At 41.0% G+C, this 22,722-nt stretch overlaps 1 protein-coding gene across 1 annotated transcript in view; it reads left to right on the forward strand.

The window, feature by feature from the left end:
* Positions 1-14,730, forward strand: part of LOC149316240 (vitamin D3 hydroxylase-associated protein-like) — a 28,811-nt gene extending 14,081 nt beyond the window's left edge. Inside the window, exons 8-15 of the mRNA XM_089515073.1 lie at positions 308-433; positions 2,738-2,835; positions 4,206-4,305; positions 5,677-5,720; positions 6,084-6,123; positions 7,548-7,656; positions 12,013-12,158; positions 14,276-14,730. Of these exons, the coding sequence (XP_089371199.1) occupies positions 308-433; positions 2,738-2,835; positions 4,206-4,305; positions 5,677-5,720; positions 6,084-6,123; positions 7,548-7,656; positions 12,013-12,158; positions 14,276-14,410 (798 nt within the window). The 3' untranslated portion in view covers positions 14,411-14,730. The remainder of the gene's footprint in view (positions 1-307; positions 434-2,737; positions 2,836-4,205; positions 4,306-5,676; positions 5,721-6,083; positions 6,124-7,547; positions 7,657-12,012; positions 12,159-14,275) is intronic.
* Positions 14,731-22,722: the final 7,992 nt, after the last annotated feature.

The raw sequence follows: 22,722 nt of genomic DNA on the forward strand, positions 1-22,722 counted from the left end.
TGAATAGCTCCTATGAATGCTCCTGTAAAACTCATTGTAGATTCATCATCCTGAATCAACAAATTTCCTTCTTGAACCAGAGGCTGTAAGAGACACAGAAATACAATTGCTGCTGTTGCTATTCTCCTTTTACTCATAAATATGAATACCTTAATCCTCTAACCAAGACATCATATGGGATATGGAGTTGTTGGTCTGGGGATGACTCTCTCATATTTGGCATCCCTTAGCTTGAAAGCAAACATATAATTATATAATAAGGGGTTCATACTGATATTTAACTTCAATGTTTTGGCTTTCTTTCTAGGTATATTCTAGCTCTACACCACTTCGGATTGGGTATTTTGATACTGATGGCTATTTCTTGCTCCCACCCTGTATGAGGAGGGCTGTCCATACAACCAGAAAGCTTCTCCAAGAAGCTGGTCATACGGTATGTACATCTAGGATTGTTGTTACTTACTTTTTTAAATTGAAAACAAATAACAAACATAGACCAACATTAAACATGTGACTAACATAGGCCTGTTACAGACAGGCCAAAATAAAGCTGCTTCGAGTCACTTTGGAGGTATGGTATTTCAATGATGCATGTGTCCTAAGAGTCCAAAAGCCGCACCAAAGCCATGCTCCAGTCCTAAGGACTGTAATGCAGCTTTGGTGTGGCTTTTGGACTCTTAGGACTCATGCATCATTGAAATACCATACCTCCAAAGTGACTTGAAGCAGCTTTATTTTGGCCTGTCTGTAACAGGCCATAGACTAACATTACAAGACATACAACAAAGATAGTTCAACATTCAAAAGTCCACGTGTATCAAACACAATATAGCTACTTAAATAAGTAAGGATTGTTGTTACTTACAATTTTTCTTCTTATCCCTTGTTGATTAAGTCATGAATCCTCACTAAGGACTTTATCACATCACCCCTTTCTTGCCATGAATGTCTTAATGAAGGGAAATGCATACATACCACTTTGGGAGCACTCCTTACTGCACTTCCCTCCATTAGTACAACCGGACTGTTGCTGGCCCCTCGTGCTCTATTTTGCCCTTATCCCTAACCCTGCCTTCCCTATGTCTTACCCAGCATGCCTTGTGTTTGTGTGCATGCACTGCGGTTTTTTTAAATGCAATTTTGGACTTATGTGAATGCAGTTTAACCCAAAAAAAGGAAGAAAAAGAAAAAGAAAGTTAAAAACAAAAACAAAACAAGGTTATTCTGGAACAGTGGAAGGGAGGGGGAACAGAGGAGAGGAGGAGAAACTGACACCATGTAACTGTGCAGTCCTGAACAAGAGTGATTTACTACATCGAAGGACTAGCACTATACCCAGTACTATTGGAATTTTATTGACTTTTTTCCCCATCAATGACATGGTGTGAGTTAACCACACTTTAAAGACAAGGTAGTGATGAGAGGCAGATGGCATTGTGTGATAGGTATTGCCAAAAGCACTACTATCTAGCTTTTATAGTAATTTAAAAGTCATGTATGATAACGTTCTAAGTCCCACTAAAGTGGGGATACATTGGTTGGCTATATTAACTGTAGCACATGAGAGGCAGAAAGCTCTGCTTGCTGAGCAGGTTTGAATTTGTTATCATTAAGTCTGGAGAAATCTGGAAAAGTTTAGTCTCAGCTACCATAGCTAAAAACATGCTTCAAAGAGAGCAATTTTATGGGAACTGTGGCACAGGTAGTAAACATTAATCCACTCCCTGTATTCCAATACTATTCTTGATCAATCCCCCTCCATCCTTTCTTCTGCCATGGATTTTAAATAAATATGGAAACATGAAAAGTCAAAGAACTCATTTAATAGCACCTCTGTGTGTGCTTCTGCTTGGAGTACGTACAAGGGACTGAGCCCCTCTTGGGATCAATAAAGAGTAGCTTGCACATCTCTGATAAAGACCAGTGTTGGAGAGAGTTCTTTAACTAGTTATTTTATGGTAAATTTTTGAAGAGGCATTGATTATAACAGTCCCACATCCACACTTTGAAAGGAAGTCCAAAAATGATGACAGCAATGTTGATCCATATCAACAAACTAGTTCTAGCAGTTTTCTTCTTCATTAAGAGTGGGTCATTTATAAAGCTAATAGGTCTTGATTACTCATTTTAAAACCAAGGTATCCCCAACCCTTGTGTTAAAACATGTAAAGCTCATAACAATGTATGTTCACCTTGTGAGGATTGCAGCTATGTTTATCTGCACAGTTTGAAAGGGAGGCACAGGGTGGGGGAATCCAGCTGGGGGGTGGGCATGGAATGCAGCTTTCTTGAGAATAGACAACTGGGAAGTGTTTGTGAAATAACACTTAAAGCCAATTAGTTGACAGCTATGGGCTTACTAAATAGCATCTATTTACAGATATTCTTTCCACTGGCTAGTAGCCATTGTGCAGGGTTTCAGATGGGAGCCTTTTCCAGTCCTGCTTGAAAATGCCAAGAATTTATTCTTGGACCTTTTCATTAAATGTGTCCACTTTGCCAGTTAGCTACAGTGATTTACTTAATTGGCTAACTGACAGAGCTCACACTCTGAATGTAAAAGGTTCAGGTTCAGTTTCTAGCATGTTCAGTTTTACTGGTGAAGACTCCTGTATGAAATACTAAAGAGTGGCTACTAACCAGTGTGAACAATGGTGAATGTTGTTAATAATACTAAGGACTAAAGTGAGTGATGAATCAAAAACATGTATTTTTATACATTTCTTTTCATTTACAGCTAGTTCCATTCACCCCACCTTTAGTGGATTATGCCGTGGATGAACTTTTTTGGAAAGGTGTTCTTGCAGATGGATGTTCAACTTTGTTGGCCATGTTGTAAGCAATTTTAAAGGGCATTGGGTGTGGGCGATAATAGATTAATCCCACATATCGAATAATGTGAGCTGACATTAAAATCAAACTCTGAATAACCAAATATACATTTGCTATAATCGGCAAACAGGAAAGATGCATTCTAAAATCAACATTAAGTTTACTTGATCAAGAATCAAGACAGTATCAGTCAAACTTGCTGTTCTATTCCTTTTCACGTATGTTAGTCTTATGTTCTTATGGGGAATGGTGGGTGCAAATTTGCTAGATTTGCATGTTCCAACTGAAAAGGTGGTCTGGATTAAGAAAAGAAAATACTAGCACCACTAATAGTGGTTAGTATTTTCTTTTTTTAATCCAGACCACTTTTTCAATTGGAACATGGAAGTCTAGCATTCTAAATAAGATGAATCAATTCGTAAATACCAAAATACTGTCCTGTAGAATAAATAGGAAACCACTAATAGTAAACCTGGATTGTGAGTTCAGTTTGGAATAGCATACTTCCCCACACAACCAACTGGCAGCAGGCCAAAAGAGGGATGCAGGACAGGCTGTGTGACACACATAAATCTGTCTTCCAGCAGAGAGGAATAGCCTGAGAGCTAAGTGGGAAGAGCTGAGAGGCTGCTATTGTTGCACCACAACATCTGCCACATGTGGTGGTTGTCACACTCTTCCTGTTAGTAGGGCCATCCCTACCATTGTGGCCTTGAGTCAAAATGACTTGAATAGACATCTCCTTGTATGCATGATTATTTAACAATATTCCTCCCCTATTCACAGACTAGTAGGAGTGGGGATATCAACTATGGGAATAGGTTGCTCAAAGGCTTTCCAAGACATGTGGGAGTCATGAAGACAATAGCTGTCTTCCATTGTTGTTTTCCAGCCCCTGGTACTGAGAAGCCTGTTTCCTCTAAATCTGGGAGTTGCATTTCACTATTATGACTCATAGCCATTGTATCACGTTGTTTTTTGCCTTCAAGTTGTTTCTGACTTATGGTGACCTTAAGGTGAACCTATCATGGAGTTATCTTGGCAAGATTTGTTCAGGGGAGTTTTGCCATTGCATTCCCCTAAGGCTGAGAGCATGTGACTTGCCCAAGGTCACCCAGTGGGTTTCGTGGCTCAGCTGGGAATCGAACCGTGGTGTCCAGAGTCATAGGCCAACACTCAAGTTTGAAATAAATAATAAAATAAATATAAATAAGTTTATCCAGATCACTTTCAAAAGCCATCTAAGCCATCCTCACCTTCCTGTGACAGTGGGCTATACTGGACTAAGTAATTATGAAAAATAAATGCTTGCAATGCATAAAGGAATCAGTCCCTCCTGTCTTCTTATCTTTCTTCCCCATGCTACTTCCTAGTGAAAAAGACATAGTGGACCCAAGTTTGAAATCACAGGTGAATTTCTTTAGAATTCCAAATTTAGCCAAGAAAATTTTGGCCAAGATCATCAAGCCCTGGGTAAGTTTTTGGACAGCTTAAGATTTTCATATGTTCCTAGTTATATCTGTTATCTTTCCCCCTTCATCTAAAGAGGATTGTAAACAAAAATAATGGAATGTTGCTGCTATATCTCTGTGTGTAAAATAGAAAAAATAAACCTGCATATGTTTCATTTAATGTGCATTTCTTCTCCTGTGCATGGATATATCATGTACCTTACCTACAGCTGGAGCACTTCAAGACATTGTGGGGCCATGCCATTTTCCCTAAATACCTTTGCATTCTCTCTCTCTGGGTTGTGTGTGTGTGTGTGTGTGTGTGTGTGTGTCCCTTCAAGTTGTTTCCAATGTATGGCCACCCTATCATGGGGTTTTCTTGGCAAGATTTGTTCAGAGAGAGTTCAGAGAGTCTGAGAGAGTTTTACTTGGCCAGGGTCACCCAGTGGGTTTCCATGGCTGAGTAGGGATTTTCAAACCCTGGTTTCCCGAGTTGTAGCCCAATGCTCAAACCACTACACCATGCTGGCTCTCACTCATTAATCAATAAATAATCTTCCATTATTATATGTAGTTGAGTAATAACCAATACAACATTTCTCATACTAATAAACAGGTGGCATTGATGGTGGACAGTGCTTCAAAGGCAGATAGACACAGGTTCATCGTGCAAGCACACATGTTTAAAATATGAATACTAGCACAAATGGTAGAAAATATGGTTATCAATTTGGTAGATAGGAACAGGGAATATTCAGGTTTCTATAACAGCTAGAATAGGGAAATTGGCCAACAGATCTACCATTTCATGCACTCTCCATTCCAACTCTAGTTCTGAAGTGAAGATACAGCATCCATTTGTATGTAGGTGAAGTGTTTTCAAAATGAGGGCTAGAATCTCCTTTGTGACTTGACTTGGCATGATGCACAAGAGTAGGGCACTTTTTGGAGCAGTGCACAACAGCAGTAGAAGGAAAGAAGAGAAAATTCTTTCCATTTCCCATAGCAGTTTTCATCCTGGGCAGCTTTCTTTCTTGACAGAAATTATTTTCTATGCCACTGTCCCTTTTGGCTGCAGCACCCACATATATCAATGTCTATTCTGGTATAATTATGTTCTCCAGCAGGATTGCAACCTGGGTATAAAGAGGGAATGGTCTTTTAATTCTGTCTTCCACCATATCCAAAAATGCAGCTAGGTGGCCTCAACATCTTTCAGATACTGTTTGTTGTCAAGTCTGGCCATCTAGTAAAAGACTGGTGCATTTATAAACATCAGAGCTGGACCAAAAAAAAAAGGTCCACAGGTAGTCCAGAAATACAGTATCACTTCTATACATCCCAGTTAGTAGGTGTGGGTCTAGATTCTCACTCAGTTTTGTTTTCTTTCTAGTTTCCACGACTGGCCAGCCACTTGAATGCATTGTGTGGAATTCGGTAAGTGTGGTGCTGTGTTCTAATGTGTAAAAATGAAATGCATGCAAGATGCAGTATGAAAGGTGGAATGGGATACTCTGAAGCAGAATGTGAAATGATATGAAAAATAGGTGTTGCCTGGCTAATGCCAAACTTGTTTTGCTGTAGGTCAGAAGTGGGCAACTCTAGCCCTCCAGATGTTTTGAGACTGCAGTTCCCATGAGCATAGCCAAGAGTGACAAAAATGGGAGCAGCTGTTGCAGTCCAGTGACACTTGGAGTTTCCCATCCCTTTTCTAGGGGCATATGATCTTGTTACCTATCATTCACGGGCAATTTTCACAAATTTTAGTATGCTCTACTGATTGTCTCTTATATGTTTCAGGGCTGTGAACAATTTATGGGAGCACCATGACCAAGTGATGGTAAAAACAATAATTTTTAGTGCAAATAAAAAGCTTAAGTTTAATCAGTGCTGAGATATCAGCATTACTACAAGAGCAGAGAGGTATTAATTTCTCTCCAAGGACTGCAGGGAATTTTAAATCAGTATCATTTTGGCTCTTTAGTGTGAATAACTATGATGACAGTATATTCAGACCTCTGCGAAGTTTGCACTGCAATCCTGCAAGAAAACACAGTGGCCAGAATTCTCTACCAGCTACTTAGTTAAGTACAGAGGGATCACTAGCAGGTGCAGGGTGTATGTATAGTTGACACCCTTGGGGAGTGACACCACTGCTCTCGAAACATCTGCCTTTTGTAGTGTACACCTGCATCCATTAAAAATACCGATGAGGCTGCCCTGGCCCCAATCCAGTGTGAAAAGGGGCGGTCTATACCAGGCCTTGATTAAGTAACAACTGCTGGCCTGACACCATCCCCCGGATGCAAGATATTCAGTGGCAGCTGGTGGCTTCCATAGCAGTGACAAGCAAATCTGCAGTAGGTTTTCATCTGAATTTTGAAACAGCTATTCAGTTCCCTGAATCCTACAAGTATGTTTAGCATCTCGGATAACTCTTAAAGTTCTGAGGAAAACCTAGAGTGGATTTACTGTCCCACTGATATGGAAACCACCAGCTGCCGTTGTATGCACAATACATGTTACTGCAGCATTTATATATCACTAATGCCTGTTAGGCATAGTTCACTCATCTGGTTATGTCCTCTAGGCTATATTCCTCTACCTATGTACCTAGGAAAAAGTCCTATTAAATTCACTAGGATTTTCTTGTGAATAGACATGTATGGGATTGCATTGACAATGTTTTACTGGTCTGATATTCCTGAAATTCTTCTCCCTCCCTATGTTCACTGTGAACAATATATGATTAGCTTTCAATGGATATGCCAAAGGTAGACAACACAAGGCTCTCCAGATTGTGAAGCTGAAATTCCCAGAAGTCCTTAGCTGTCATAGCTCATAGTGAAGGGTGATGGGAATTGCAGCCCATCATATGGAGGAACACATTTTCCCCATCCCTGTGATATGCATCTTAGTTGCATCAGACGTGTGTGGGGGATATATGTTTCAGCTCACATTCCATATACTTGTGATGAGGTTGATTATATTCATTCAATTGCAAAAGTATCTTGTAGAATAAGCTTTTGTAGACTTAGTCTGCTTCCTAAAATTCAGGTAGACGATGTCTATTTCTTTCACAGTTAGTCTCAATGTTACTACAAGATGCTTTTGCATACTGATATTTCAGACTAACATGGTTATTCTCTGAATTGATTCTTTTGTTCTTTCAAGACAGCAACTCTTGCACAGTTTCCAACATCCTTGTAAATGCTCATCTATACTCACTACATCTCTTTAACTGCTATTACATTGCACACACAGGCTTATCGTCAGAGGTTTGCTGATAAGTGGAAGAAATGCAACCTTGATGTTGTCCTCTGTCCAGTCCTGGGCCCAGCTTTCATTCTTGGATATCCTGCCAAACTACCAAGTAAGCCTTGTATTTTAAAAGTGTGTCTATCTTTCAGTCACATTAATATATATTTTAAAAGCTTTATGTAAACCCACTGGGTGACCCTAGGCAAGTCACACTCTATAGCCTCAAAGGATGACAATCCAATTCTCCTCTGTAGAGACTTGCCAAGAAAAGCCCATGATAGGGCCTTAGGATCGCCATAAGTTGGAAACAACTTGAAGGGACACAACAACAACAATGAAGTTTTAGGAACACTGAGTAAAGAACTAGTCAACTAGAATTGGATTAGAACTTGGCTGGTATCCAAAATTGGAATATGCTTTACCATTCATTATTGCAAGCCAAGGAAAGAAAAATTATAGTCAAAATTATAGACTGACCAACTACTTCTCCCAACTTCCGGTTTGCTGTGATTTGTACACAGACTAAGCCAAGTTGTCATTGACACTTGTCATGCTGGCTGAGGATTCTGGAAGTTATCTCAAAAATAACTTCTCTAAACTCTCATCTGCACTGTATCATTTTATTCTCTCGATGGGCCTTTTAATCTAGTCATCTCTCAGACATGCATCTGGGATGTTTAGGATAGCCTTCTCCTGTATCTGCTGGTTTTGTGCAAGTAACTCTCCCTTTCCCCTGTTTCTTTCCATTCCTGTAAACCTCCATGTTGTTCTGAAGAGGCGCAGACAGAAAAGAACTCCACTTTTAAACTTACTGGGCCACACTTTATTTTTCGGAATGAGCTTCTTCTTTTGTGCTCCTTAACCCATTCTGTCTTTGTGACTTTTCATCCTTGTTCTGCTATATAAATAATAATAATAATAATAATAATAATAATAATAATAATAGCTTTATTTTTACCCCGCCTCTCTGTCAGAGACAATCGAGGCGGCTTACAATTAAAATAGAACATACATACCCCGTATCCCAAACATTCCCTCCCTCCCCTAAAACATCAGTTAAACAGGATTAAAGGTTAAAAGTAATACAATTAAAATAATCAGGGATAGGCAGATGGGGCACAAGTATTCAGTAGGAAGGTGCATTTGGTTGGTGGCCGGGTTTACTATTCAGGGAAGGCCTGCCAGAAGAGATCCATCTTGACAACCTTTTTAAAGCTGTCCAAGCTGGTAATATGATGGATCTCCTCAGGCAGGCCATTCCATAATCTGGGAGCAGTTGAAGAAAAGGTCCTCTGGGAAGTTGCAGTTAACCTGGTCTTTATAGGTTGCAATAAATTCTTCCCAGCGGACCTGATTGCATGGGGTGGATTATATGGAAGAAGGCGATCCCTTAGATAAGTTGGACCCAAACCATGTAGGGCTTCAAAGGTAATAACCAACACTTTGTACTATGCTAATAGGCAGCCAGTGAAGCAATTTTAAAATGGGTGTTATGTGGTCACTTCTAGGTCTCCCAGTGACCAAACTGACTGCCATATTTTGAACTAACTGTAGTTTCTGGACTAGGCACAAGGGTAGCCACATGTAGAGTGTTACCAGCGCATGTGCCACAGTTTCTAGGTCTCCCCATTCCAGAAAAAGATGCATCTGGCTGATAACATGCATTCTGGCCGTTCCATTTACCTGATTTGACATCTGGAGCGAAGGATCTAGGAGCATCCCCAAACTGCAAACACAGTCCTTTAAGGGGAGTGTGACCCCGTCTAGGATTGGTTGGTGAATCTCAATACCTGGATTATGGGCCCCAATTTTGAGTACCTCCATTTTGTCTGGATTCAGTTTTAGTCTGTTTTTCCTCATCCAGTCCATTGCCATTTTAAGACATTCATTGAGAGGAGAGATGCCATCTGTAGTCAGAGCTGTAGACCGAGACATGGAGAAATATATCTGGATGTCATCAGCATACTGATAACACCCCATCCCAACTCTTTGGATGATCTCTCCCAGTGGCTTCATATATATATATTGAATAGCATCGGGGATAGGATGGTATCTTGGGGGATGCCACAATTAAGCTCCTTTTTTGCAGAGTGACTGTCCCTGAGCATCACCCTTTGGAATCTGTCCAAGAGAAAGGATTGGAACCATTGCAATGCAAAGCCTCCAGTTCCTAATTCTCTCACGCATTCCAAGAGGATGTGATGGCCAATGGTATCAAAAGCCGCTGAGAAGTCTAATAGCACCAACAGGGTCACACTTCCCCTGTCGATGTCTAGACGAAGGTCATCAGCTAAGGCAACTATGGCAGTCTCAATTCCATATCCTGTCCTAAAGCCAGTTTGAAATGGATCTAGATAATTGGTTTCATCCAAGACAACCTGGAGCTGAAGGGCATCAGCCCTCTCAATCACTTTGCTTAAAAATGGCAGATGGGATACTGGCCTATAGCTGTTTCACATCCAGAGGATCTAGGGACATTTTTTTCAGAAGCGGCCTAACAGCCACTTCCTTCAAACAAAATGGAAATTGACCTTCCCTAAGGGATGCATTGACGATATCTCTCAGAAACATCCTCAAGGCATCTCCACCCTGGATGGCCAGCCATGAAGAGCAAGAGGGCATGTTGTCTTCTTCACACTGCCAAGGAGCTTGTCTACATCATTGGTACTCACAGATTCAAACTGATCCAGTATAATCTCATCCACAGAGTTGCTGGTCACGTCAGCAGTTGGTTCTGCTATAACACAGGCATCCAAGTCGGCTCTTATGTGAGAGATTTTATCTGCAAAATAGTTGTTAAATGCATCACAACAGGCTGTGGTCGGGTCAAGTCATGGGTTCTGTGCGGACAGAATCTGTGTCAGATCCCTTACTACCCTAAATAGCAATAGCAAGTACATTTCTATACCGCTTATCAGTGCACTTAAGCACTCCCTAAGCAGTTTACAAAGTGTAAGCGAATTGCCCCCAACAATCTGGGTACTCATTTTAGCGACCTCAGAAGGATGCAAGCCTGAGTCGAGCTTCAGCCCTGGCTAGTACTGAACTCACAACCTTATGGTTTGTGAATGAGTGGCTGCAGTACAGGCATTTAACCACTACGCCACCAGGGCTCTTAACTAAACAGTTCTGCTGGATGAGAATTTGCAGAGGCAATATGTGCAGAGCAGAGGGATTTCTTCGCTGCATGTATTGCAACACCATAGGAACAAATAAATTTCTTATCACATAAGAGTCAAGTTTTCTGACAGTAGCACTCTAGTTGTTGTCCAGCCTGCTTCATATTACTGAGTTCTTTGGTGTACCAGGACATCTAATTAGGAGCGGGATGGAAAGGACACCTTTCCACCCAGCGATTGTGTCAGTCGCAGGAGTGATTGTATCAATAGCCTCGGTGAGATCGTTATTCCAAGTATCAACCAAGACTTCAACAGAGTCACCGGCGTTACCAATTTTTAAATCTTCTAGGGCTTTCTGGAATCCTACTGGCTCCATTAGCCTTTGAGGGAGGACCATTCTAAAAGGCCCTCCACCCCCAACAGGATGAACAGTGGCCTTCAGTTCAACCTTGACCAGGAAATTTCTTCTTGGCTTGGATCATTCTTCATGCACTACCTTTGCAAAACATTGAGAGTATTTCCACAGGCTTTGAAGATAGCATTCTTTTGCAAGGTTTACAATGAACTTGTAAGACCCTGGCTGTAATTTTCAGAAGCATGCACCTGCAGTCATATTTTTCATAGGAATGGTCTGTTTAAGATATTTATACACCACCTCTCAACCTATCAGGGCACTGAGGCAATGCCCAATCAATGAAAAAAAAATTAAAACAATACTTAGATAAAAGTTAAAAACAAACTAAAATAATCATTTTAAGACAAACAACTGAAACAGACTGAGCTTCTTCAAGCACCAAAGGCCATAAAGAAAACAACACAATTTTAGCTGCTCACTAGAAGCTCAGAAGAGAAGGAGTCTGTCCAGCTTCTCCTGGCATAGAGTTTTACAGTCAGGGCACTGCTACAAAACCCTGGCACATGTACACATGTAGCCTCCCAACATGGCACACACAACAGGATCCCCACTGAAGATTTCAAATTTCAAGCAGGCTTATATGGGAGGGGGCAGATGGTAGTATTTACAGACTCTTGTACACCAGGGTGGGCAGTTTGTGGCCCTTTAGATGTTGCTGGTAAATAAATACAACCTGGTGCCCATGTTGATAAGACTTTGTTGAGAATTCTCAACTTAAACTAGGGATTTATGGAAGATACAAAACAGAGCTTAGACTCATACTTTGGGGGACACCAAGACATTTTGAATGATCAAACAATTCACACTAGCATTGGAAGATTACATAAAATGTGTCTTACCATACCCTGAGTTATATCAGTTATATGCTCATTGGGGCAGACATGGAAGGCTTGAATTTCACTAGATTTCTTGTTCTGCATATTCTCTTCCCCAGCTGCCATCTCATCTACTATGCTGTTCAATGTTTTGAACTTCCCTGTGGGCGTTGTGCCAGTTACCACAGTGACAGAAGCTGATGAAGAAGAGATGAGGGAGTATCAAGGACTTTATGGTGACCCTTGGAATAAGAAGCTGAAGGAGGTTAGCCTGAACTGAGGACTGAAATTAAAGCTGAAAATGTCAAGTTTCAGTGAATTTCAAAACTCAGATTTTGATGTCAAAAGTATACCACATTTTGATTTTACTGAAGTCAACCTTGCTTGATTTCAGAAGCAAACTTTGACATCAGAATGTGAAAAATATTTTTCTTAGGTAAATGAATGAAAGTAAAATTTACTATTGAAAACCATGTGTTAATGCTGTTAAATGGAAGCTTCAATCCAATATCTCCCTAGTATAGTATAAATACCTGCATGTGGACAGTAATAATGTCAGGGATGATGGGAGTTGTAGCACTTCACCTCTGGCTCTAACTCACCACCTTGTTATGCAGCGGAGCTGACCAGCTTTGGTCAGTGGTTAGTGCTTTTCTTCCAAAGCAGCAGAGTTTCAGAGAATAGGCTGAAGACCCTGACAAACTCTCCAAGCCTTCTCACTCTTCTTCCTCAGAAGTCTCCAAACTTCTCCAGGATCCTGCTGGCTCTTGTATCTTCACTCAAGACACCAGACAACTCAGTAGTCTTATATAAAAGATCTACTTTATTCTGCTATATACAAAATACTATATGCCCTACAAATCACAATCTCTACAATCTCCAATACTCCAACTATATCTCCAACTACCCACAAAATACATTGGCAAACATAGCAATTATTATAGCCATTGTCAAACACCACCCACTAGTCAGTTTCCACCCAGTGGGCGTGTACATTCATTTTTATTGGTTTTCATAGTTCAACCCATACTTAAGTATTTCATCATTTCACCTTGTACACTTAATGAATCTCAGGTGTTTCCAATTGTACACTCTACAATTCTGTCCTTGACATTCAGGACTGCTAAATTACATTAGCTTTTTCACCTGTGTGGCTTCTTAATTTGCTTTTGCTTAGTCACTGTGACTTTCACATACATGTTTTATTTCTTTACTGTATATCCCATGTTGCATTTTCCTTAACATGTCAATAGTATACCACATTTTGATTTTACTGAAGTCAACCTTGCTTGATTTCAGAAGCAAACTTTGACATCAGAATGTGAAAAATATTTTTCTTAGCTTAGGTAAATGAATGAAAGTAAAATTTACTATTGAAAACCATGTGTTAATGCTGTTAAATGGAAGCTTCGATCCAATATCTCCCTAGTATAGTATAAATACCTGCATGTGGACAGTAATAATCCTTGCGCAGAACAGCAACAATATGAAGCACATGTCAGTGACATAGTGCCATTGCTCATTGCATAATACATGGTGCACAACCGCAATGCAACATACAGGATACACAGCCACAGTGCACAATTCACAACTTGCAAATACAAAGCATAGGTGAATATGCCGTCTGCCCAACTCTGCTTCCACTGATATATGAACACAACATGTCTATTGTGCAACTGTTACTTTTTACCCCACCTGCTAGTGTGATTTATGTGTATGTATGTCCCCATGACGCCTAAATACCCTAAAGGCACCAGATCCTATCTGAACATGGAAATTAAACAGGAGCAGCTCTGGTTAATACTAGGATGGGAGACTGCCAATGAATACCAGCCATTGTAGGCTCTGTTTCAGAGGAAGGAACTGGCAAAACCACTTCTATGTATTCCTTGCCTAGGAAAACCCTATGAAGTTCATGGGGGGCACCATAAGTTGACAGGTGACTTGAAAGCATATGCATACAGCTGTCCTTAAAATAATTCCTATCATTGACTGTTATTGAATATCTGGGTTTTACTGTAGTGTTACCATCTCATGGTTCCTCTTGCACCTCTTAGTAATGTTTGTTCTTTGATTAATCGGGGTGGGGGTGGGGGTGGGGGAATTATTGGGCTCAACTTAATTTCAGTTCCTAGGAAGATGGAGTCTGTGATGCCATGGCCTGACAATAGTGGCATCTGGTGGCTTCCTTGTCAGTGAGGTGGTAAACCCACTCTGAATTTTAATCCAGATTTTAAAGGAACTGTCCAAGGTGTTCACCTTAATTATTTGTTTTGGGGTGGAGGGGGTGGGAGATAGGATCTGAGTGCAAGACTTTAAAAAGCTTGGGAGCTGGAAGCTTGATCCTGCTCAGTAACTGTGCTCTGTGCACATCTCTTGCAGGCTGTGAAAGGTACCATGGGGCTTCCTGTGGCAGTCCAGTGTGTGGCTTTACCATGGCAGGAAGAACTGTGTCTTCGATTCATGAAAGAGGTAGAAACATTGTCCTGGGAACGGAAACAGAAGAAAGCTACCTGATCTGACCAAAGAAAGACATCGGCATTTCCCTATAAGGAGGTGGTTTATGAAGAGAAGAAGAAATGTCAATCAGCCATGCTTCCAGATGAAACAAACACATTTTATTAAAGAATTCCCTTTGTCCTATTGTAAAAAAGGTCTGGAATTCCCCCTTTGCTGGAACCATCACTTTCAGTAACCAGGGAAGGAAGCTTTGTTACAGAACTTCATATAAGCATCCCAGCATGAGTGCTGCTTTTGGATTCAGGTGCAGTTCATTACAAATAAGAATGTCATCTGTAATATATTATTTTAAAGTGTAAGTGCATAATGCCCCTCTAATAATAATGATAATGATAATAATAATGACTAGTAACATGATTTCTTTTTCAATGCCGCTAGTCTTAAATATATCCCGTCCTAATGCCAGTTTGAAATTGGTCCAGATAATCGGTTTCATCCAATACAGCTTGGAGTTGGAGGGTGACTGCCCTCTCAATCACTTTGCCCAAGAATGGTAAAAAGGAGACCAGTCTGTAATTGTTCCTTATCAGGGGATCTAAGGAGGTTTTTTTTAAATAGCGGTTTGACTATCGCTTGTTTCAGTTCTGATGGAAATGTTCCCTCTTTAAAGGATGTGTTGATTATGAGATGTAACAAAGTTTTTATCACATTCCCCCCCCCCCCCCCCGAACAGTCAACCACGATGGGCAAGGATCAAGAGAGCACATCATCCTCTTTACACTTCCAAGGAGTTTGTCCACTTCATCAGTATTTACAAACTCAAAACTCAGTATAACTGAGTTTGCAGAGTCACTGGACACCTCTCTTACCGATTCTGTTTTAATGTCTGTGTCCAGATCAGCCTTTATCTGAGAGATTTTATCTGCAAAGAAGTCGTTGAAAGCATCACAGCAGGCTCTAGATGGTTCTAGTAACGGGTTCAGGATGGGAGGCAGTTGGATTAGCTCTTCCACCACCCTGAACAACTCTGCTGGACGAGGCTACGCTGATGCAATACGTGCAACATAGAAAGAATTCTTTGCTACATCAATTGCCACTTCATAAGAATTTAATAGATTCTTGTGGCATGTCTTATCAGATAAACATTGATGTTTCTATCAACGGCACTCTAGTAATTGTGCAGCCCACTTCATTTGGTGGAGATTCTCCATATACCAAGGTTTTTTATTTGGAGCGGGCTGGAAAGGATGCTCTGGAGCGATAGAGTCAATAGCTCTGGTAAGGCCGCTGTTCCAAGAATCTACCAAGACTTTGACAGAATTGCCATCGTTTCCAATCATTGATCCCTCTAGAGCTTCCTGGAACTTTTTGGGTTCCATCAGCTTTCGATGGCGGACCATTTTAATAGGTCCTCCACCCCTAAGAGGGATATAGGAAGTAGCCTTCAGTCCGCCCTTGACCAGAAAATGATCTGTCCATGACAGGGCAGAAGTCTGAATTACTTCTGTCCATGGAGATTCCTGATCCGTACTAAAGGCCACATCGAGTGTATTACCAGCACAATGTGTTAGACCCGAGACTAACTGGGATAGGCCTGTGGCTGTCATGGAGTCAATGAACAACCGAACTGCACCTGTTAGATTTGATGAGCCAGCCTCGAAGGGGATGTTGAGGTTCCCCAAGACAAGAAGCCTAGGGGACTCCAACACGAGCTCTGAGACCAGCTGTGCCAGCTCGGCCAGGGAGTCCATTAGGCAATGGGGTGGACGTCTCTAGCCTTCAAGATCAGGTAAATGCACTCGATGTAGTCTGTTTTCCAGATACGTTTCCTGGCCAAGGTGATGGTACTTTTATGGACTAAGGCAATTCCTCCCCCTTGCCCACTTTCTCTAACCTGCTCCTTAATGGCATACCTGGCTGGGAGAGCTTTAGCCCAGATCACATTGCTATCTTAATGCAGCATTTATACAAGCTGTGCTAAAGAAATGCCAAAAAGCTGCTAACACGACAGCAAAGACATCTTTTTGCCAGCTCTAAAAGGAGCTGCATTTTGTCATTCTTTTAAGAGCTGGCAAAGTGGCAGATCAGGGCACAGCGTGTAGTTCACATGGCCTTTATCTGGCGATGAAAGTGGCATTGGGAAGCAACTCCTTTGGGCTGTCTGTCAAGCCCCTGAGTCAACCTTGGAGCCCTGGGATTAGACTCACAACCTCATGGCTGCAGTACTGGCATTTAAACACTGTGCCTATCTTTACACATGTGGTCACTTTTAGATGTACAGCCAAGAAGATTGAGTTTCCTATCTCAGGCTGGAGATGATGGAGTACAATAAGTAAATTTCCCTAAGTGAGACTTAATGGAGGAGTGGCGGGGCGGCGGGGGAGGATGTTTAATGGGAAATGAAAAGAGAAGTAACAATGATTAGAGCAAGGCATGATTATCTAAGGAGAGACTAGTTGGATTTCATAGTTCAGGTAGCCGCAGTGGAAATCATCCTTGGTGGATCCTGCCAAGTCTACCCAGTTGAAGTGGCTAGTGCTCCAAGCAATGAAATAGGGCCACCATAACAGCTGAGAGTTACAAGAAGAGAAACCCCATTTAGAGTTCCTAGAGCTCATAGGAATAATAGACCTAGCAGCTGCTATGTATGTGACAGAGAAATGCTTGTGGTGACCTCATTTTGTGGAATACTGGACATAGAGCACAACCAGAGCTAAAGCACCACCTGCTGTCCATGCTGTGTCTTTCCAGCCTGACAACAGCAAGGCACAATCTAGCTTGCAGATAGAGTAACTATGGTGGGATACATACCGCCATATAGTACGTATTGTATACGTACTAGGGTTAGGAAGGGGCGGTGCTTCCGCACCCCCCTAACCCTAGTACGTATACAATACGTACAAGATGGCGGTGCCCCTTCCACATGGGCGCCGCCATTTTTACGTACTGGACGCATAGCGTCCAGACGTGTCGCGGCGCCTATGACGTTGCGAGTCCGCGCCAGGCGCCTCGCGACGTCATAGAGGCGCCGCAAGAAGAAGCTCCGAAATGGAGCTTCTTTTTTGCTCCGCGCGGGAGCCGTGCGGTTTGACTGCTGCAGCTCCCGCGCGGAGCAAACGGTGGCGGCGGGGAAGCACCGCAAAGCGGCGGTTTGTATCCCGCCTATGGGCCCAAAATAAAGCTACTTCGGGTCACTTTGGAGGTATGCTGTTTAAATGATGCATGGGTCCAAAGAGGCCGGAAGCCACACCAAAGCCACGCTCCAGTACTAAGGACTGGAGCATGGCTTTGGCATAGCTTCTGGCCTCTTAAGATATGTGCATCATTTTAACAGCATATCTCCAAAGTGACCCAAAGCAGCTTTATTTTGGCCTGTCTGTTAGGGCCCCTATATTTTCTGGGGAAAGGTAAATTTTCTAGAAAGATCTTTCTTTTTTATTTTTTTTACTAAAAAGATGATAAATTTCCTGGAAAGATGGCACCATCTTTCTTTTTCTTGAAAAAGGGGCTGGATGGCCATCTCTGGGGAGTGCTTTCCCTATGTATTGCTGCATGGCAGGGGGTTGGACTGGATGGCCCTTGTGGTCTCTTCCAACTCTATGAACTCGATGACTCTGTGATCATTCTTTTTCTAGTAAGATAGTAACATTTCTAGAAAATATCACCACCTTTCTTTTTCTAGAAAGAGGATACATTTTCTTGAACTATGATACCATCTTTCTTTTTCTGGAAAGATAATTTCTTTTTTTAAGGGTGAATTTTAGAGGAAACTAACTGGTCAGCTATTGCTTTGTTTCCATTTATTATAATTATTATTATTAGCTTTATTTATAAAGCGCCGTAAATCTACATGGTGCTGTACAAAACCATTTCTTTATTTATCTTTCCTTTCTCCCAGAGCAGGTCTCATTATGGCAGTTCCTGAACCTACACAGCGGTAACTTGTGACTTCTGTGTCAATGGGTAGGTGAATCCAGTCTGATTCTTTTCAAGTTACTTGAACCCTATCCTCAAAATAGGTTCAATGCCTTGGCTATCTCTTGTAAAGTTCAGACGAATACCTCAAGTGGACTCACTGCCAACTGGCATGGGAATCACCAGCTGCCACTATGCAAGCCCTGGTCACCTGTTTCCCCTCCGTGTATACAGTAAACTTCTGGAGAGGGACATGTTAAAACATATTTGGCGCTTCATTCTAGGGATGAAGAATGTCACTGACACAACTGAAATAGCTATCAATGGTTTATAGGGAAATCTGGTTATCATATAAGTATTGCTAGGCTAAATAAATCACAAAGTCACTCTGATTACTGGATGCATTTTGCGATCTTCCTGGAAAATGTCATTTGTGGGACAGGGGTGAGACTTGTATGGCCCTCCAGATGTCATTGAATTGCAGCTCACAGCAGCCCTAAGCAGCATCAGCAATGGTGAGGAATGCTAGGAGTTACAGTCCAATAATATCTGGAGGGCCACACAATTCTCCCTTCTGTTCTTGGTCAGAAATTAGCATTCCTCTCTTCACCTCAAAATAATAATAATAATAATAATAATAATAATAATAATATAGATAATAATAATATAATAATAATAAATTATTTATTTATAGCCCACCCAATCACAAGGAATCTGGGTGGGTTACAGGAATAAAAGTATATACAGAATATAATTAAAAATTCAACATTAGCCCCTTTCCAGTCCCCAATCCCCCTCTCTCCCTCCATGATAGAAGATAGCAGTTGTTGCCATGGAGGGAGGGCTCAGTCTCTTGAGGGCGGTCCCGATGTCATTGGGCCCGCCCCTTCTCTCCCTCCATGATGGAAGATGGCAGTTGTTCCACACCTCTATGACCTAGGGGGACTGGGAATTTCTTGTGAATTATAGCAAAGGTGAGTTCTGTTGAGTTACCTACTATATCTTGAATAGTCTTTCAGACTGCTAAGATTATGTAGTAGCTGGATTGGCATTTTGCATGAAACTGTGTGGAGATTTGACTGCTTAGGAGCTGAGTGGCCACATGCTCTATTTCACAAAGGGCAGTATAATATTTGGAGAGGAGTCCTTCCTTTCCATATTTTTTATTTTATTTTATTTTTGCTTTGCCAATCTGCTTTAAACACAAGGAATTATAAAGAGGGACAACATAGGCTTTGAAGCTGCCTATCAGCAGTATATAAACTGAAGATTCACCCAGATCACCTGGTGAAAGTCTTCCCTGCTACAATGAAATGTAATACATTTCTATTTCATTTACATTAAGTATTTCTAAATTTATGTCTACATACAAATTGGTATGTCTACATTGTATGAAAATTTGAACTCTTATTTGTTGATGGATCTCCTCTTTTTTGATAGTGCTTAAGTGGCTACACTACCCAGAAGCAAGCAGTAGTAGGAACAGAAAAGAATTACGCTAACATAAGGACACAGGAAACTAATGTATGTTGTATCTCACCACTGGTCCATCTAGCCCAATATTGTTATACTAACTGGCAAATTTCATGCAGGATCCATGGCATCACTAAGGTTAGCATCACCCGGTGCAGTAACTCATGGTTTCATGTGCCCCTCCCATTGATTTCCTCCCATACCACACCATGCAGAATCCATAGTAATTTTTTTTGTACTAATGTTATTCATAAATTACAATTCCCTTGTATCACTGAATGTAATGGCAATAGTTGTGACATAAATAACTGGCAAAATTAAAATTATACCTTTAAATTACAGTATCATACGCACAGCCTAACTGTATTTACATCTACATAAAGTAGTTTCATGGGGTTAAAGTAAAAATTTGGTAAGATGTGATGTCTTTAAAGAAAATTTTAAAGAATCTTTTTTTCAAAAAATGAAAATTTAAAATTTAAAATTAATTAAAAAAAAAAACAAACCACTTGCAGAGTCTCCTTTGTCCTTCCACTGAGCCTTGCACCACTCTCACTATCTCCAGCATTTTAAAGGGATGCAGGTAAATGCCACAGTCCATTTCTACCAAAAGGCAGGTGCTTATGGAGCAGAGGTGTCACCTCCCATTAGGATGTCACTTATTGTAGTCTACACACCTCCCACACCCACATGATGCCCTTCACATGATACTTTCTTAGCCCCACCAGAAGATGCTAGGGTTTGCACCTGGGACTTTCTGCTTGTAAAGCAGGGGCTCTACTACTGAGCATCAGCATTATCTATCACAAGAACAAAAATGAGAAAAACATAGCAGTAGATTAGCATCTTGGACAATCCAATTGTCTATTGCAGGAGAGGGGAATGTGTTGCCTTTCAGATTTTATTGTGATTTTCTTTGTGTGGCTTTCCAAATGTTGTTGGACTGCAACTCCCACATCCTTCAATGTTGGCTATGCTGTCTAAGGCTGATGAGAACTACATTCCATCAATCCCTGGATGGCCACACGTTCTTTGCTTCTTGTTTAAAGAAGCAGAAATTTGATAGTGTTTTGTCACCTTTTCAAGGGAATTCCTTCTTGCTAGGAGAAGAGCAGGATATTTAAATTGCAAGAAATAAGTGAAATAACCTTATTTACAGTTCCTAAGCTTACATTTTTTCCAGTTGTGACAAAACATGGACTGGCCTGCTTTGATATCCAGTATTTGAAGATCCGCCTGCAACTAGTTGAGTGAGGCTTCTGTGCAGCTTTGCATTTAATGTGAATGTTAAAGAGTGAGGGCTCTTTCTCTCCTCCCCCCCCCCCCTTATTTCATTTTAAGTGATGAAGAAACACTTTCTAGTTGTTGTTTTACACAGCTGAATGGTGATAACTCTATTGGCAATTGTGAGTGATTACTGCATTATCTGCCCTCAGACAAAGTTATTGTTTTGAATGCTAAGGGAATTAATGATACATAAAACTATGTTATTATTGGCTGCACTCATCAGCAGAAATGCTCTGCCCAGCATCACTGCACAGTGATTACTCCAGTCTCCTTCTTCCAAAGGGAGCAAGAGATAGGGGCGGAGACGATTTACTGCCAGAGATTTGCATACATTTACATTCCAAGAGGCTGATTGGTGCAAGAGCTGATTATGTGGCAAGGCAAGGCATGCTTATCTCTTGCCTTGGAACCTTTAAACCAAGGAGAATTTGACTGCTCCCTTTTGGGCTGAGTAAGATATATATTTTTAAATACCAATGATAGCGCAAGTGCAAAGGAAAATCTAATTGTGCACCCTAATTGTGAAGCTGTCAGAGATGCAAAGAGCAGATTTTTCAAAGTCAGATGGTTGTTATGATATAAGCCATGAAATGCTGGTTGAATCTAGGTAGAAGAGATTTGCTTTTGCCATCTTAGAGTTATGACTGCAGCAATGTAAAATTAATTTCAGTGAAGAAGAGAAGAGGACAGAAATAGTTCTGCAAGCCTCCAGGTTCAGGTGGCAATAATAATAATAATAATAATAATAATAATAATAATAATAATTTATTTATTTATACTCTGCTCTTCAGCCAAGAGGCTATCAGAGCATCTTACAAATGATTAATTAGACATTTTTCTACCCTTAGGCTTACAATCTAAAGAGACAAGACACAAAAGGAGAAGGGAATGCCAGTGGGGAAGGGGCAGTAGCCCTCTAAGGATGTTACCAGATAAGGGAAATTGGAAGTATAATTCAATGGCAATCTGAACGCAATCATGGGGTTTAACGTTATTGCATGATAGACTACCACACACAATTTCGGGCAATGGGAAGTCATTCCGAATGCAATCATGGGGTTTCACGTTATTGTGTGAGAGGTGCTCACATGCAATTTCGGGCAATGGCAAGATATTTTCGGGCAATGGGAAGTCAATTTGAACGCAATTCAAATCATGTAAATTCACTGAACTAGCGAATTCACATGAATGCGTTCTGGCCCCACTTTCTTTTCATTTGAAATTAAGAGAAATTCCTCTCATGTGATGAACTCCTAAGTACTATTGTAACTTGGGGGAAACCAGAGCTTGGGAAAGATACGTTTGAAACCACAACTCCCCAAATCTCTCAAGCATATATTGGCCATTGTTGTAGCAAGACAGTTGACTTAGATGACAAAGCAGTGACTGCCTGCAATAATTTGTGTTGGACCACTGAAATTTGGTGAGACTGTGGAGTACTCTGCCCAAGAATTCTAACTGCCTCCCTAAACTACAACCTCCTAGGGTTCTATAGGATGTTGCAATGGCAATTAGAATGGAATGATAGTGCTATAATTGTATAGTGTGACAGGGGCCTTAGTATTTTAAATAATAATAATAATAATAGGATTTATTTATATGCCACCCAATCACTGGGAATCTGGGCGGCTTACAACAGAGGGGATAATAGACAGTTCCCTGCCTTCAGGCTTACAATCTAAAAAGACACGACA

Source organism: Sceloporus occidentalis, unplaced genomic scaffold (assembly GCF_023333645.1).
Source record: "Sceloporus occidentalis isolate IW3139 unplaced genomic scaffold, rSceOcc1.0.p SCAF_3, whole genome shotgun sequence".
NCBI lineage: Eukaryota > Metazoa > Chordata > Lepidosauria > Squamata > Phrynosomatidae > Sceloporus > Sceloporus occidentalis.